The sequence below is a fragment of the Pogona vitticeps genome, chromosome 14 (genome assembly GCF_051106095.1).
Source record: "Pogona vitticeps strain Pit_001003342236 chromosome 14, PviZW2.1, whole genome shotgun sequence".
NCBI lineage: Eukaryota > Metazoa > Chordata > Lepidosauria > Squamata > Agamidae > Pogona > Pogona vitticeps.
The window spans coordinates 4,661,731-4,677,977 of NC_135796.1; the positions used below are offsets into that span (position 1 = coordinate 4,661,731).

At 47.8% G+C, this 16,247-nt stretch overlaps 1 protein-coding gene across 1 annotated transcript in view; it reads right to left on the minus strand.

The window, feature by feature from the left end:
• CCDC60 (coiled-coil domain containing 60) overlaps positions 1–16,247 on the minus strand; it is a 66,257-nt gene that overhangs the window by 1,688 nt on the left and 48,322 nt on the right. The window contains exons 5-15 of the mRNA XM_020811622.3: positions 15,344–15,466; positions 14,198–14,302; positions 12,657–12,747; positions 7,034–7,292; positions 5,399–5,486; positions 5,047–5,112; positions 4,598–4,684; positions 4,251–4,334; positions 2,881–2,991; positions 1,957–2,088; positions 960–1,149 (exon numbers count right to left, since the gene is read on the minus strand). Coding sequence (XP_020667281.3) covers positions 960–1,149; positions 1,957–2,088; positions 2,881–2,991; positions 4,251–4,334; positions 4,598–4,684; positions 5,047–5,112; positions 5,399–5,486; positions 7,034–7,292; positions 12,657–12,747; positions 14,198–14,302; positions 15,344–15,466 — 1,336 coding nt within the window. The remainder of the gene's footprint in view (positions 1–959; positions 1,150–1,956; positions 2,089–2,880; positions 2,992–4,250; positions 4,335–4,597; positions 4,685–5,046; positions 5,113–5,398; positions 5,487–7,033; positions 7,293–12,656; positions 12,748–14,197; positions 14,303–15,343; positions 15,467–16,247) is intronic.

Sequence of the window (16,247 nt, forward strand, 5' to 3'; positions counted from 1 at the left end):
TCCGATGGGCTGCTGACCACCTTTTCAACGCTATTGGATGAAAAACTTCTCGGGTAATTAAACAAAGACTGAAAGAAAGGGCACCAAAAGGCTACGGAAAAGAAGGCACACGAAAGAAACACGAAGATTTTGTGTACTCTTCTGTAAACATAGGATCATTTGTATTTGGGACTTCTCTTTCAGCCATCGCCAAAAGAACATACTGTGCAAAAGAGAGGGTTTTTGTGTTATTTTTTGAGTATTTTATTGAGAGTCAAAATCCCGATTAAAGTGATAAATTTGAGTACCTGAACTAGAGTTCATAGATCTTCCACACCCCAGGCTGTCTTCAATGTCAACAGTATAATTTGGGGGTGGGGGGAAGAATGATGATGATGGTTTTGGTTACGTTAACGACTAAACAACAACAACATATAGGGCGGCATATAAATAAAATAAATAAATAAATAAATATACAGTATAAACAACTGGGAATCATAAATCATTGCAGACTTACTCCAGATTTAAGAGGCAAGGAAAACTTTCTGAATTCTGTAAGAAATGAGACCACCCACAGGAAAAGACTGGGTTTGAGGCAAAGAAACTTCACCATCTCCACCAACTACACATTTGCTTGCTCTGAAGTGCCCAGAATATCCACAGAGATGATCTGGGAAAGATGCCTTTCAGGACAGCTGAGATTTTTTTTGTTTGGTCCTAGATCTCAGGAGTTTATTTATTTAAAACAATGTATTGCTTCATAGCCAATCAGGCTGCACACATAAACAGAATCTAAAACACTTTTTAAAAAAAGTATTTGATAATATAAAAACATAAGCAATCAGAAAAGGAGAATAGAATTATTAATCTAAAATATTTTTACCCCACCTTTCTCCTAAAAAAGGACCCGAGGCAGCTTACATCATTAAAAACACCCTTGAGCTGGCAAACAGTAGTGAGTTTCCCGACGCATCGCTTACCTCTACTGCTGCACAGATGTCGGGAGAGCAAATTTCCCAGATCCGAAGCTCCCCCAGCACTTTCAAGAAAGTGAGCGGTCGGATGCGCAGGTCTGGATTCCTCGCAAACCGCTCCAGTTTCTTTAGAATTTTCTGGGTGCGGTGGTCTCTCCTGATATCTTCTGGGATCTTGTTCAGCAAGGTGGAAAACCTTAGCAAAATCACAAGAATGCAAGCTTTAAAAATAATTTTAAAAATCAATGGCCGGAATCTGCTTCGTTGTGGTGTGACGTTACACTGGTGTAACTTTGCTGGGTGTTAAGACCCCAGAAAGCAGGTGGCGCAGTCTGACGAAGTGGCTGGTCCCGTGATTCCCATCCCAACGGCTTCACGAACGGCGCCTCCTGCCTCCGTGCTATTGCCGCTCTGTCCTAGGTCGGGTTCTAGCAAGTTATCCGTGGGCTGTGAAAGCCGCTGGGAGCTTTTGGCTTCAGAGAGGCCACGCGGCGGCCCTTCAGCTGGCCCCGCGTGGCAGCTGCCATCGCTCCTCACCACGGACCCTGCAAGGCGGAGCTGAACGGCTGCTGCCACCAGAGACCCGAGATGCTGAGCCCTAAAAGCAAGAACGGCTTCTGAGTGCCGTTCCCTGGCGGCTGGTATTCAGGCAGCTACGACACTCCAGCCGTGTCTGGGGGACTGGAGTAGAACAGGGGAGACCAATTCCAATCCTGCCTGTGTCATGAAGCTCACCGGGAGAGGATCACCCCTGGGCCACTTTGTTATTTCTCCACCTAACCTCCCTCACGGGGTTGGAGAGAGTAAAAGGGGAGGAAACGCACAGAGCATATGGAGCTCCTCGGAGGAAAGGAAGCTGGCCCCCTCCCAAAGACTTTGAAGGTGGGGGCGGCCTTTTGTCATCCTAGCTGACAGGCCATAGGCCCTCCTGGAGGGCGGCTTTCCTGCAGGGTCCTCTATCTGAGACCCAGTTCGAGTCATGCCCTTTATCCCTCTTTCTTACCAGTTCTCAGCCTCGGCATCCTGTTCTGGTTCTCTCCCTACGACCGACTGTCTCATCCTCTCCAGGTCCTTTCTGAACTTGGTGATCTGGCGCAGGCACAGAAACTTCTGGATGCTCTTTTCCTCTCGCCTCCTGCCAATTTATCTCGCATGTTTACCGAGAAACAAGGCTTTGGACCATGTGTGAAGGAGGAGGAAGAAGGGCCCGGGATCCCCTCCAGGATTTATACACGGGCGCAGCGCCAACTGTGGAAGCTGCTGTGGGGATTGCAGGCGGCCTTGGCCAGATGTGTCCCAACACTCTGTCAGGCGGCTGCCGCCAGCAGGCTCTGCAGCTGGAGTTCTGCCTGCGTAAATACTGAACAGGATACTGGCCAAGATTTATAGAATCCCATGGTTTTTAAGTTCTTCAATCATATGAAGTGGCTTCTCTCTTACACAATCACAACAGTCCCTTCTCAATTCCTCCCAAACTAGCAAAACACTGCAGCCATGTTGTTCTCTCTCTCTCTCTCTCTCTCTCTCTCTGTCCATCTGTCCATCCCCTCCAGCATTTTTTAAGAACTTGTGCTCCCTAGAAGGGCCCGGTGCTGACCAGAGTGGCCGTAAGCCCTGTGGCCCAGCCTGCTGTTCCTCACTGCCACATCACTTGCATGCCACTATGGGCCACTAAGCATGCTACTTAACTTCCAGCCACGCCTCTTCAGCAGCAAGGACTAGAAACTTTAAAAAGTCAAACTTAGGCTCCTTTGGAAGTTGAATTTTATGAGCAGTTCCTGACTCTGCATTTTTATCTAGAAATCTGGTGCTTGCATAATCTTGGCATGCTGGTGTTTGGTTCCTGTGTGGCTGCCGCCCGGCAGTTTTAATAAGAGAAAAAGGGGGTTTCACCGTTGGAGACGGACTGGAGGCCCACAGTACGTACTTCTCCAGGATGTCCAGTTGGTCGTGCAGCCTGAAGGCGGACTCTTGAGCCACATCAAAAAACAGCTCCTTCACCTTATGGCACAGCTCCTCTTTCCCCCGAATGAAGGAGCTAAAGGAGACAGCGCAGAGGGACAATTTAAGAGCTTCTGCAGAGATAACAGGCAGAGACACTTGCTGTTAATAGTGCACAGACATAAATGCCTATTGGTGCCTGTTTTCAAACAGCCCTCTTGGTGGAAAGTTTGGAAAGCAAAGGAAGACAGTGGGGCTTAAGCAAAGATTTTGGGCCCCGACTGTTCATGATGACACCTCTAGAGGGCGCCAGGGGTTACCGATCCACAGTATTATGACCTTATTCTCTGGGTTTACTAATTGAGAAAAATCTGTTTTTTGGGGTTTCATTCCGGCAGAATAGCAACAACACTTTATTCACTGGCACACACAGGAAGGGGGGAAACGGAAAGGAGTAAAGACTTTCCTATATAAGGATAATCAAACGTTTCTTCCTGGGCTGTGCGCCCCCTTCTGCTCAGGCCTGGAATGATTTAATGCAGAGGCTCCCAAGTTTAAGGGGATCAACGCCTGGAAGCCTTAACCCCGGGCACGAGACTGGCTGTGGCAGCTAGAGGTTCTGGGAGTTCAAGTCCAAACATATCTGCTCCCCCCGCCCCCCAGTTTGGGGCTTTAATGGGTTCTGGGTCTGGAGCCCTGAACTATCATGGCTTGGACCTGCTCCCACTACCACCCGTTCCCTGGTGCAGGCGGCTCTACCCACCCCCTCCATCACTGCGTGGTTCTTGATCAGAGTCTGGAAAAATGACTTGGTCTTTGGCTGTGTCAACTAGCCGGGTTTGTGGAAGTTGCAGTCCCCCACCCCCCAAAAGGAACTTCTCTTAGTTCTGGTCAGGACAAGCCTCCACGGATAGGTGTGTCTGCTGGCCTTGCCCCCCCCCATTGAGTTGGAGGAGTTTTTAGGGTGCAAAGCAGCAGCATTCGGCTGTCAAGTGTTCCTCTTGTGGATCCTGTCCGACGAGGAAGAAGGCTGGCCACTTCCTCTCGCTTTGTGAAGCGTGCAGAACACTTTGCTTCCTCAAGTGGGAGCGTGCAAGGGGAAAAATCCAAGAGCCTCATGAGGTCGGTTCCCTTACTGGTGGCTGGCAGGGTAGGCACCCCTGGTTTCAGAGTCCTGCCTGAGCGTCTGCACTTCCTTTCGCCCAGAATCCCTTCGGCTCCCTGCCACGGAGTCAGCAACAGCCCCGCACGTATGCCTAGGCCCTCTTCCCAGAGGGCGTCACAGGCTGTCCCCCACCGGGAGGAGAATCTCTCCAAGTGAAACCTGGGGGAGACTCTCAGGTCCACCTGCCCTACCTTTGAGGTCGACTGATGTGCTCTGAGCTGCTTCCATCCCCGTACGTTGTGGTTTTGTCCTCTCTCAGGGTCACGGCTAGTGAGCTTTGGGGAAACAGAAGCCAGCCGAAGTCTTTAATGCAGGGGAGGTCAAACCCACACAGCACCCGCCCCGTTTCCTCTTCCTGGTGAGCTGCACCCAATCCTTTTTGCAGGACTTCAGAGGGGTGTGAAGGGTACTCCCCCCCACCCCAGGTCTTTCCAGAGGCAGAACTTCCCATTTGGAAGGTGGCATATTTTGGGGAGGTTGTGGGGCTACAGAAAGGAGCCACAACCTTCAGGCCCACTGTCTTGACGACCGACCTCACCTCTTTGGCCTGGCCTCCACTGGGGTCCCTTCTCTTGGGGGAGCTCCTGTGCTGTTTTTTTCATCCGTGGAAGTTGACGCGGCCGAGCTGGAAAGGAAACCCCCCCGTGAGAGAGTTTGATGCCGATTCTGCCTTTCTCCGATGACACTCACGGCAGCGAACACTGTCTGCGGTTGCCGGTCGTCCCACCAGACAAAGAACGGTCAGCGCGGGCCTGCTTGGCACTGGCAAGGCGGGCTGCCGAGAGCCACACAGCCACGCCCGGAAAGGAGCAATGATGTGCTCTCGGCAAGTCTTGTCTCCAGGGCTCCCACCTCACTTGTAGCATCCACAGAAAGAAGCTACTCCCGTGTGAGCAGAAACAACCTCGAAAATATGACCTAAAGTGGCAGACGGCAAATGAATGGAAGTCGCACGCCAGCCAACCCGGCTCTTTGGGGGATCCCTACCTTTTGGCCCGTTGCCTCGTAGACAAGTCGCTGTCCAGGTCGGATTTCGTCGACAGGGTGTACGAACTGCAAAGCACAAGGGAGAGGACCTGAAGCTTGCAGGCCGCCAGAGCCCAAAGCCAAAGTGTCACAAGACACCCCACACGCGGCTCCGCCCCTTTCGCCCTCCCCCTTTCGCCCGGGCAGCATTTGCGTCCATCCAATTTGATCCAACTTTTCCATTTCAAAGGAAATGAGGGGAAAGTATTACAACCGGCTTCAAACTGTCAAGACGCTGGATTTGGTGCCTCTGGCACAACTCTTTCCACTGTGAAACCCTCCGGTCCCTCTGAAAGCTGGACCAGGCACGTACTGGAGGGGTTTTGAGCTCCAAAGCAGATTTTCTTTACTGAAATTCTTCGCCACGTCTTCGTGAATCATCTGAAGCAATGTCTGGAGGTCTGGGGAAAGAATAAAAGGATGGATAGTAGGATCAAGGTTACACCTAAAGGGCAGCCATGACAGTCCACTGAAGTGGAAGAGAAGAGTCTTCTGGCATTTAAAAGCAAAGAGTGCTGCTTATATGCCACCCTGTAGTGCTTAAAGCACTCTCTGGATGGTTTTACAATTTTTAAAAAATTATGCAGTCTTCATATTCTTCTCTTCCCCGCGGTCGGCAAGCTGGGTACTCAATTTATTGACCTTAGGAGGATGGAAGGCCGAGTGAACCTTGAGCCAGCTACCTGGGATTGAACCCAGATTGTGAGCAGAGTTTTGGCTGCAGTACTGCAGTTTAACCATGGCACGACCCATGTAGCCAAACCAGAGGGAATATGTGATAACCTTCCATGGGGAGGGGTATGTATCTCTGTCTACACTACGATTTCTCATATTCCCACCTACAAAAGCTTTCCACACACACCCCAAGCTGTCAATTGGTTAGGCCTTCGAGTGCCATGAAACCATTTGGTTTTTTAAATAGTCAATAAAACCACCTTTAACCAGTAGGGCATTTTCTCTGCCTGCTGAGCCATACAGCTGATCTCGCACACCAAAGATAGATCAACAGCCTTCAGTATCCTGTCTGCATTTTACAGATCTCCAAGGAGGGCAGGAGTCTCTCTGTGCCAGCCCTGGAAGCGGCAGTTTAGCAAGGAGGCTGATCAAGCCATGGCGCCTCCCATGTTCTCCTCACAGAACTGCAACTTCCAGGCTTTCCTTGGAGAGAAAGGATTTAATTGGCACAGCGTTCCAAGCCTGGAGTGGAGGTGTCCTCCCAAGGCATGTGCTGGGATTTCCCAGCAGGCCACGCCTGCCTCATCTCTTCTTTTTGCATTAGGGTTCGGCAGGGGAAACGTCACCTCCACCCGCCACTTTCCTTCTTTACATTCCAAAAACACCGTCTAAGCCGAGTTCTGCTGAGGGGCCGTGGATCAGACGGGCTGCCACTCAGATCCTTTTAAATCCCGTGCCTGCCTGCCGGTCCAACCCTGCAAGGAAGTTCAGACTTTTCAAAGAAAGCCGAACCAGGATAAAGACCGCACCCCTCACACTTCTCGTTGACTGGAGAAGTGAGGCCAGTGGAACAAATACTCCAAGGTGGCCGGTCAGCTTGACACTGGGATTCCAAACCTGGCTCAAGAGCGTCCGTGCTCGTCCTTGCTCGTTTGCAAATCCAAATTCTTTTTCTTGTTCCAACCTCCCTGGCCGCCATGTCTTTCGCCTCCCTGCCCTCTATTCCAACTGAAAGGGACACACCCTGCTTTCCTGGGAGAGAAGGCCAGCTCTGATGAACCCCAGGCGCCAGCTCTTTGCCCAGGAGGTCTACAGATCTCTGGTGGGCCCTTGGAGAAGTCAGGCCTCCTCCTCTCAAGGATCTGACACCTACGCTGGACTCAAGAGCCCCATCTGGGAGGAGCCCGAGATGCTGCTCAGCCCAGGCCAGGCTCCAGACAGGCAGAGCCCACCGGCTGAAATGCCCCGGGTGGCTGAGCTCCTAGGGACTCACAGTAACTCATCGGCTCTTCCTCCTCCTTGGTCTGCTTGCTGTAGCTGGACTCCAGCTCTTCTACGTCCTTGGCGCTGTCCGAAGGAGGCTGAGCCACCTCGTCAGAGGCGGGCGTGAGCGAGCTGGTGCTGGTGAGCGTCGTTTTGCTGTGCGGGGACGACAGCCCGTTCAGCTTGGACATGCTCATGGTGGAAGGTCTCTTGGGGACCTTCTTGCCGACCAGGCCGCGGAAAGCTGCCTTCTGGGTGTATCTTCTGCCCTGAAACAAACGCAATAGAAAACAAAGGGGAACTTGCTTTTGGGATGAGCGTCAGCTCGGTGCCTGCATCCATTCTCCAAAGACAAGCCGGTGCAACGGAGGGGCTAAGAAGGTGAGCTGCAGCAACTCAAAACACGTGATAGCCACAAACCCCATGAGCGGTTCAAGGAGGCCATTATTCTCTCAGCCACAGCCCTCTCACCTATGATTTCCTGTAACTATTATTTTTAATTTTATTTACACCCTATCTGTCTTCCAACAACTCAAGGCGACACATAAGATTCTCCTCCTGCCCAGTTTATCTACATAGCAACCTCCCTACGGAGCAAGAGGTTAGGCTGAGAGAGAGAGAGAGAGGCAATAAGGGGGGGCCAAGCTCACCCAGGGAGTTTCACAGCCTAGTGGTGACCGGAATCCAAACCTCCCAAGCCCCAGTCCTCCAACCCTTCAGCCAGGACATCACTGGGTCACGTTGGCCTTGTGGCTCAGAGATCTGAGTTATAGTCCCTTCACACAGAGGCTCAGGAGCACAAATGGCACATTGTGCTGGAGACCCTACCCTTAGGTATTCTGAACTACAGTCCCCCAACCACCAACCAGAGGCAGGGACAGAGGCCGTTGCAGTCCAACGGCTCTCAAAGGATTCTGGTTAGAAAAGGCGGCTGTGTTCTGAGCTCTTGCCATTTTCCTTTCCTTTGAACCCCACATCTGACCAGAGTATAACTCAGAGATTTTATTCCATACAGTGTTTTCCTGATCTATACAGTACCCTGAGAACTCACAGAATATGGGGAGTGGGGGGAAGAAGCAGGGTTTTTTTTAATTGGGACATTTGCTCTTTGAGCATCCATATATCAGGAACTGTGCCTGCATAGGGCCAGGGTCCAGAACTTTATAGAGGGCGAGAGTTTGGATGCTAGCCCCCTGTCTCTTGTCTATAGCATCTACTTGAAAAGGCTGTTCAGAAATTGGGACAATCCTTCAGCAGAGCAGGTGGTAATGACAGAGAAACCAGTACGAAAGTGGACGGATCAAACAGTCTCATGGTGCAGTGGTTCAGCTGCAGTAGTGCAGTGAAGCCTCTGCTCATGACCTGAGTTCAATCGCAACAGGCTCAGGTAGATGGATGGAGGTTGGCTCAGCCTTCCATCCTTCCGAGGATGGTAAACTGAGTACCCAGCCGGCGGAGGGAGGGGCAAGGTGCAGCCTGCGCAATTAAATTGTAACAACTACAAATTAAGATGATGGTGAGCCATCAAGTTGTTTCCAACTTATGGCAACCCTTTCCAAAGCTTTTTTTTAGTAGTGGTTTGCCCTTCTCTTCTTCTTCAGATGCTCTGGGACCTGGCAGCCTTCCCATGACTACACTCTTTTTAAAATATTTCCTGAGATTACTAAGTGGTTTCTATTTTTCTCATTAAAGAGGTGTACTGCTTAATGAGAAATTTAATTGTTCTGTCTACGTCCTATTAGACCATCCTTGAATTGAGCTGTTAAAAGGTTGTTATATTTGTAATTATTCTGACTTGTTAACGTAAACACCAAAGAGACCATGGCATTTCTTAAGCTGCACAAAGGACGGGAGAAAATAAGGATTTTCAAGATTTTGGGGGAAATCACACACACACACACACTCAAGTGGTTTAGTTGTAAATTTATATATCCAGTTTATATACTGATCTCTAGTGAAGTCGAATTTGTGTGCAGTCAGTGTCCCACAGAGCTGGTATTTTATTTAATGTATTATTTATTTAAAATATGTTTACCTCACCTTTCTACTTAAAAGGAGCCAGGGAAGCTTACATAATTAAAAGGACAATATTTAAAAGCTAAAAACAACAAATATACAAATGTTGAACAGAATTAAACAAGTATCATATTAAAAATGGTAGAAAAAAATCAATACCAAAACACATTTAAAGGCAATAGAGCACAACAATCCAATTTGAACCCCCCCCACTTGGCAGCCATTCACTCAAGGAAAGCTTGCCCAAAGAGAAAGGTCATCACCTGCTTGGGGAAGGACAGCAAAGACAAAGCCAACCTGGCCTCTAGTGGGAGGGAGTTCCAGAGTCTGGGAGCAGCCACAGAGAAGGCCCTCCCCTCATATTCCCATGAAGTGAATCTATGTAGGTGGCGGGACAGAGAGACAGGCCTCCCCTGATTATCTTAATGCCTGGGCAGGCTCATAGGGGAGGTACAGCCTTTTAGATGGTGTTTATGTTATTATCTTTTTCTAAAGATAATAACATATCTTTAGATATGAGGAAGACCAAGAGATTGAAACGTGTTTGACTTACAAGTTGTACGTGTAACTGTCAAATAATACTGGCACATTAATTTTATTACTGTATATACTTCTAATTTCACTTGATTGTATTTGAGTATGTATATTACAATTCTAAGGCAGTTATTATTTTAGATTTGGATAACAGCCTGGAAAGTGCTGGAAATACATTTTTCTTTTGTAATTTTAAGTGTGTGCACATTCTGATTTGGGCATACTCTGCTACTATTTTCAATGTCCTGTCTTTGTGAATCATCACAAGTCACGGTATGAAATTACTCTGGCTCCGATTATGATAACATCTTGAGTTGAAAGAAGTCAACCCTGGTCAGCCTTGATATAAAGGACTGGATCACAAAGTGAAGTGAGGACAATGTTAAGATGGCTGAAGAGGCCACGTTTTGTAGGACCAAAACCACCTGGCAGTGCAAGGGAACAGGACAATGTCCTCTTTTCACAGATCTGCTGTGACGTATGCTGTGCCGTCCTTGGTGTTGAGGACAGATTGGAAGGGGAGGAGTCATTATTGGTAGAGGTTGCAACCAAGTGGCAACCAGAAGTATTTGCGACAGGATGGGTGTGTATATCCACCCAAAAATATACTGTGGGGATAAACATGTTGGCTGAAATCGTGCTGCTTAGTGTAGCAAAAGGAGCAGTATTCAGTCCATTCCAAGTGTGCAAATAAAGAGTCACTACTCTGATGTTGGGAAAGTGTGAAGGCAAGAGGAGAAGGGGACGACAGAGGACAAGATGGTTGGACAGTGTCATCAAAGCTACCAACATGAATTTGACCAAACTCTGAGAGGCAGTGGAAGACAGGAGGGCCTGGCGTGCTCTCGTCCATGGGGTCACGAAGAGTTGGACACAACTTAACGACTAAAGAACAACAACTGTTGTTCTTGAGGGCCCCTGCAAGAATCCCAGCACAGACTCTTTGTCCGCTAGAAAGGCTATGCCTTCTGTTAGGCTAAACAACAGGATCTCAGCCACTATCATAGGTCACATACTGGTTGAAGGTCTCCATTTCTTCTTGTACTGCATACGACTGTGAAAAGTATCTGATGTGATGTTAATTTGGGGATCCTGGATCAATGGCTCCTTTCTTGAGCAAAGGACTGTTACCAAGGGAGTGAGCAGAACAATCAGTCTGGAGGTCATCAATTCAATTCTCCAGGATAATCCCACTGGCTAAGGGAGAGGACCCACACTCTTGATGTGCTATTTTGCTAAGCTCTAAGATGATGGGTGAGCCTGGGGCCAAACAGAGGGTTGGGAAGCTGAAGATGTTTTGCTGGGTGTGTGTGGGGAGGGGGAGGTCAAAACAATGCTTCGAGTCAGAAAGCTTGTTGTTTGCAAGACTTCAATTTCTGGGAGGTAAAAGTAGTTTTCTTGTGTGCTGGCAATTGCTGTCAGGAATTATTTGAGCTGGAAGCTTCGCAGTGTTGATAGATATCAGATCCAGATGAACTGGAGGAGCAATGTTGAGATGAACAAGAGATGACACAGATCTGATGAGCTTTATTTGAGTGCTATCTAATTTGTCATCTGTCTTTTCGGAGAAGAGACTGACACCATATCTCCCACCTTTCTGTAATCATCTTTGTCATCTTGAGATAAAGGGACCGATCAGAGCCAGGACTGCCAACCGAAGGCCAGATAGCTTCCATGATGGAATTTGCAGCTACAAATCTCACGAAACTGATCTGTTGCCAAGACAAAGTGAGCAACCACTTTTTTGTTCTCAAGTAAGGATTCCTTTATGTTTTCTACTTTATTCAAAGAAGCGATTGATATCTGCTCGGGTAAACCTGTCCAGAGGTGATTCTAAGCCTAAAGATGCTTCACGAGATGTATTTCGTGCCATAAGAGTCTTCTTTTTCTAGAAGAGCCGGCAACAACTTTTTACCCAACAGATATGGCCTTAATGATGGAACAAGGCACTAGCTATTCCAAAAAAACAAACAAAAAAAGATCACAGGAATCATCCTGCACTCACTCTCTCTACAGACACAGGCTCTTCACAGTAGATGTTGTTGTCTGTGTTTATTACAGTTTTCTTCCTGGTACTGCCAACAGTTATCACCAAAGAGGACAACATGGGAAGAGCTATCAGCATTTTGCTGGGCCCATGACCCACCAAAAAGGTGGAATCCACCTGGAATGCTGGTCTGTCTCGATTCTGTTGCTTGACGATGTCATTTGCTGCATCCAAACAATCTGATCGGTGCTGTTCATCAGACTGCACCATGCAAATAAATCAAACACGAATAGCATCCTTTGCAGAACCAGCTAACTCAAGAGGATTCACCCACTGGGACAAAAAACAAAATTGTACCCCCTCTCCTCCCATGTATAGAAGAGCCTCCAGGAACAGTAACTGGCTCTCTCTTTAAAACTACCAATGGGACCCCAACCTCCACTGCACCGGAAGGATACACAACCCACATCAAGGGGTTGAAGAGCAGGCAACAGGGCACAAGCTTGATGCTTCAGTTTGACTCCCTATGGAGGGAGAATGAAAGGAAAGAAGGAATGGACGGACGGATGGATGGATGGACAGAAGGGTGGGTGGATCAGACTTGGCTCCCAGAATTGTTCAGAAGATTGGGAGGACCTTCTCTCTTCTCTCCCTCTCACATTAATTCACTCCTTGCACTAACAGCAACGTGGTGTAATGTCTGCACAGGTGTTCGTGTTAACCACAATTAGCTTCAAATCAAAGTTTGCAATCACAGTTAAGGAGCTTTACAAACTCTGCTCAAGTGTATTATTGCAGCTTGACAGATGCAGCAATTGTCATGGTTTCCCCTACCCCCACAAAATTCTAAAAGGCCAGACAATGCCAGAAAAGCCACTTTTTATCGATTTTTTAATATAATGATCCCTACTATTCCCCCCCCTTCCATCCCAAGGATGCACAGTTGCCAAAACTTCTTGAGGAGAAGGCTCAGTTTTCAAACCAGTTTAGACATTTAAGTTTATACTGACTACAGAGCCCACATCAAGGCATCAAACACACACACACACATGGAATGAATCCTTAAGAAGCTGTTTTCAACATGAAATCAGATTACCTTTGAGTGCAAGAGAAAATGTTCCCATCGAGTCCGCACTAGCTTCTCTTTATTGATCACTTTCAACGAGCTTTTCCCACCACCGTAATCCCTAAGTAAAGAAACAAGTTAATGAGCTTTCACTTTCCACTGCCTGGCTTTTAACTACATGCTGCTTTTAGCTCCATTAGGGCTTAATCAGCTCCTGTGCTCAGGCACAGACTCTACCTTTAATGCCATGGTTGGAATACAAGAAACCACGTCTCTCTCTCTCTCTCTCAGTATCAAAGTATTTCTCTAAGTTTATGCAGCTCAATCACCACAACTCTGCCTACACCTAGGATTAAAGGCAACAATCCCCAATGGTCAGACAGGATAGCTTCTAGGGCAGCTTGTAGGGGCTCCCAATCACTCCCATCCTTATCTTGGAAGAGAGACAGCCCAGGAGTCAAATCCAACCCTCAGGCACCTTCATTTGTCCTTCCCGTGATCCTGCCCATTTCCCAATAAGTCACTACAGGCTAAGAAAGATTAAAAGGTAAATCAAATGAGACCCAATTAGTTGAGAGGCACAGAATCCGAAATGCAGAACCCGGGAACCTTGATGCCCTCGGCCAAGAGAGTCCGACAACCACCTCCCCACCTTAGTGCCTTCCAAATGGATCGGGCTACGATTCGTGTGTTCACCGGACAGCATACCCTAATGAGCACTGTCCGTTTTGTTTCACTTTAAATCTGTTATAAGCCATTTCAAGAACTTCAGTTGATACTGTTTATTCAGGCAAAAAACAACACAGAGTAATGAAGTGATCAAGCCTTCCCGATTCCAGTCTGTTACTGCAGTGGCTCTAAATTTAAAAACGGTAAGAAGCACCCTGCTGGATTAGGCCAAAACACCCTGTTGGACTAGGCTTTTACTTCCCATAGTGGGAAGCTCATAGCAGAGTCTAAGAGGAATAGAGTTTAGAGACAGCAATCATGAGTGATCAGTAATCATTGCAGGCTATATATATTTTTATGGTTAAGAATTTTCTTTAATACAGTAGGATTCCTGTATTCATGGGGATTGGTTCCAAGGCCTCCCGTGGATGCTGAAAACCATGGATAATAGCAAACACTATACATAGCATGGTAAAAGGAAAAAAATCCAGAAATACATATTTTCCTCATGTACTACCAAAACTAGCCACTAGATGGAGACAAGAAATGTATTCTTCAACAAGCATACATAGTATAGTCTTTGGTTCCCTCTAGTGAACAGTTCTGATAAATACATTGTGAAAATACCTATTTCTAGTTTTTCTTTTAATATTTTTAATATTTTCATAGCACGGATAAGTGAAACCACAGATACTGATACCATGGATATGGGGGTCCTACTGTAATCTCCTTTGGGTCGATATAATCACACTTTGCAGAAACAAATCCCCCTTGTTTTGTGTTATAGTAATATACCCTTCCTTTGATCTCCCACTGCTCCCAAAGCTTTCTCTCTCCCGCCCTGCAAGATCACCTGCTGCCCTGCCATCCACTTCACCTCTCTCATGCGCAGCCAGGCTTACTTGGCACTCCAGCACGTGATCAGTGGTTTCATGCTGCTGTTGGGTTCGATGGTCAAAGCTTCCAAGAGCCAGTGGAGGGCACACAGCTGGCGAAATATAGACTCGCTGCCAGAAGTAAAAGAAAGATGCATGGGCTGACTGGCAAAATAAAATAAAATAAAAGGCTCTTATGTTCGGGGAAAACCCTTTTGACCACTGGGCCACAATCCAGAGAAGCAGAAGTGAGTTCTGGATTTGCGACTTTCAGAGGAAAAAAAAGGGAAAATACTTGTAGATAATTGTTTGGATGGTCCCGCAGGTTATCCCCACTCTTTCAATGAACCATTGTCTTCCATGTTTCGTTGTCCCACTTGTACAAAGAGAGCGATACTGAGAAATTAAAAGTGCCCTCGAGCACAAAGGGAAAGTGCTTCCTTCGTACACCACCAAATTATAAGGGGTGGTCTCTTCAAAGAATTAAGAAGCAGAGTTTACCCGTAGAGAAAATCACATGGAGCTGAAAGCATATTAGTGTTATATAACAGCAGAAAGTTTTTTAGTGTTAGAGAGAGGTGACTGGAGCAGTCTTTCAGGTTTGTAAAATCAGACTTTAGAGGAATTCTAAAGACGGTCCCAGAGGCCTCTTTTGGGGAGAAAAAGGAGGCCATTACACACTCATTTCCTTCAACTATGAAAATGCAGGGTGAAAACTTGTGCTAAATTTTTGACAGCACACAGCTGTATCCCCCTCACCATTACATCTATGCACCCACAGGGTGGGCTAGGGTTACAGCGTTGGTCTAGGATCTGAATTCGAGTCCCCAGTGAGCCACAGGACCTTTCTGGGTGACGTCGTGCCACTCCCTCTCTCAGCCTCACTGACATCCCAGGGTGGTTGCTACGAGGATAAAATGAGATAAACCACGTGCCACTCCCGGCGGGGGGGGGGGGGGAGAAGGCAGCATTCAAATGGAGCTGAAAACAGAATGTTATGATCAAGTCCTAAAAGATGTACGAGGATACAGGTAAACGCAAAGGCCCGACTTGAATAAAAAGGGTTTCCTTGCAGACGAAGCAGGTGGTTCATGGACTGCACGTCCCCTAAAACGGCAGGTGTCCCTGTTGAGGGGGAGATGGGAAGGTCTACTGCTGTGCCTTAGAACGTACAAGTGCGCCTCTGGATGCTTCTGGGCCAGCAAGCCGTTGTAGAGAGGGGTGAAAGGCCGGAGAATTTTCTTCCTCTTCTTCTTTTCTGACTTCCTCTGAAGAGGACATTCTGTTAAAAAGAATCTAAAGGAAGGAAGGGAGAGACAGCTGTCAGGAAACAAAAGCACCTTGTGTTCTAGTCTGGCACGGCCTGTCTGCTTTCTGTCTGCGCTTTCTGTTTTCCATCTTAAGTGTGCCCAGGATCGCTGACGTGGGGAGGGGAGAGGACACGGGGATGACTGCAACGGCCACCTGTGTGGGAAAATGGGACCAGCCTTGTCCCGATATGTTCCCCTCGGTGCCAAAGCAAGCAGCTTCTGCTGGGGGGGGGGGAACTGACACCCACCCTCTGTAAGTGGATGAGATTCAGTGGCGGTGGCCATGAATGACCCTGTTGCTGAAGGCTTCCTAGGTAAAGCCACACGGGAGTGTTTTCCACCCAATGCTGTGGATATGAACTCGGCTTCTCTGCTCCTCCCCTCTTTGCCACACCAGGAAGAGTAGAGAGAAACACGGTACCATCAGCTTTCAAGAGCTGGTCCAGTCCAGAGTGGAACCCAGAAGGCTCTTTCAAGTAGGGCTGAACACACGAATGGGAATCCTAGTTCTTTCCCAACAGGTACTTGGAATAGTGGGAATTCCCTCTCACTCTCATTTCATGGAAGGGAGCTGACCTTCTCTGTTTCAGACCAGGCTCTCTATAGAGCAGTCTTTAATGGGTACAGGTGGTTGGAAGATGCCGGCAGAAGGATTATTACTAAGTTTTAATGACTGGTGTTTAACAGATTCTAGACATGCTCCACCTTCCTTGGGAAGAAATGGCTGGACATCTGGATTGTCAGAGTAAACAGAGGCGCCCCTCCCT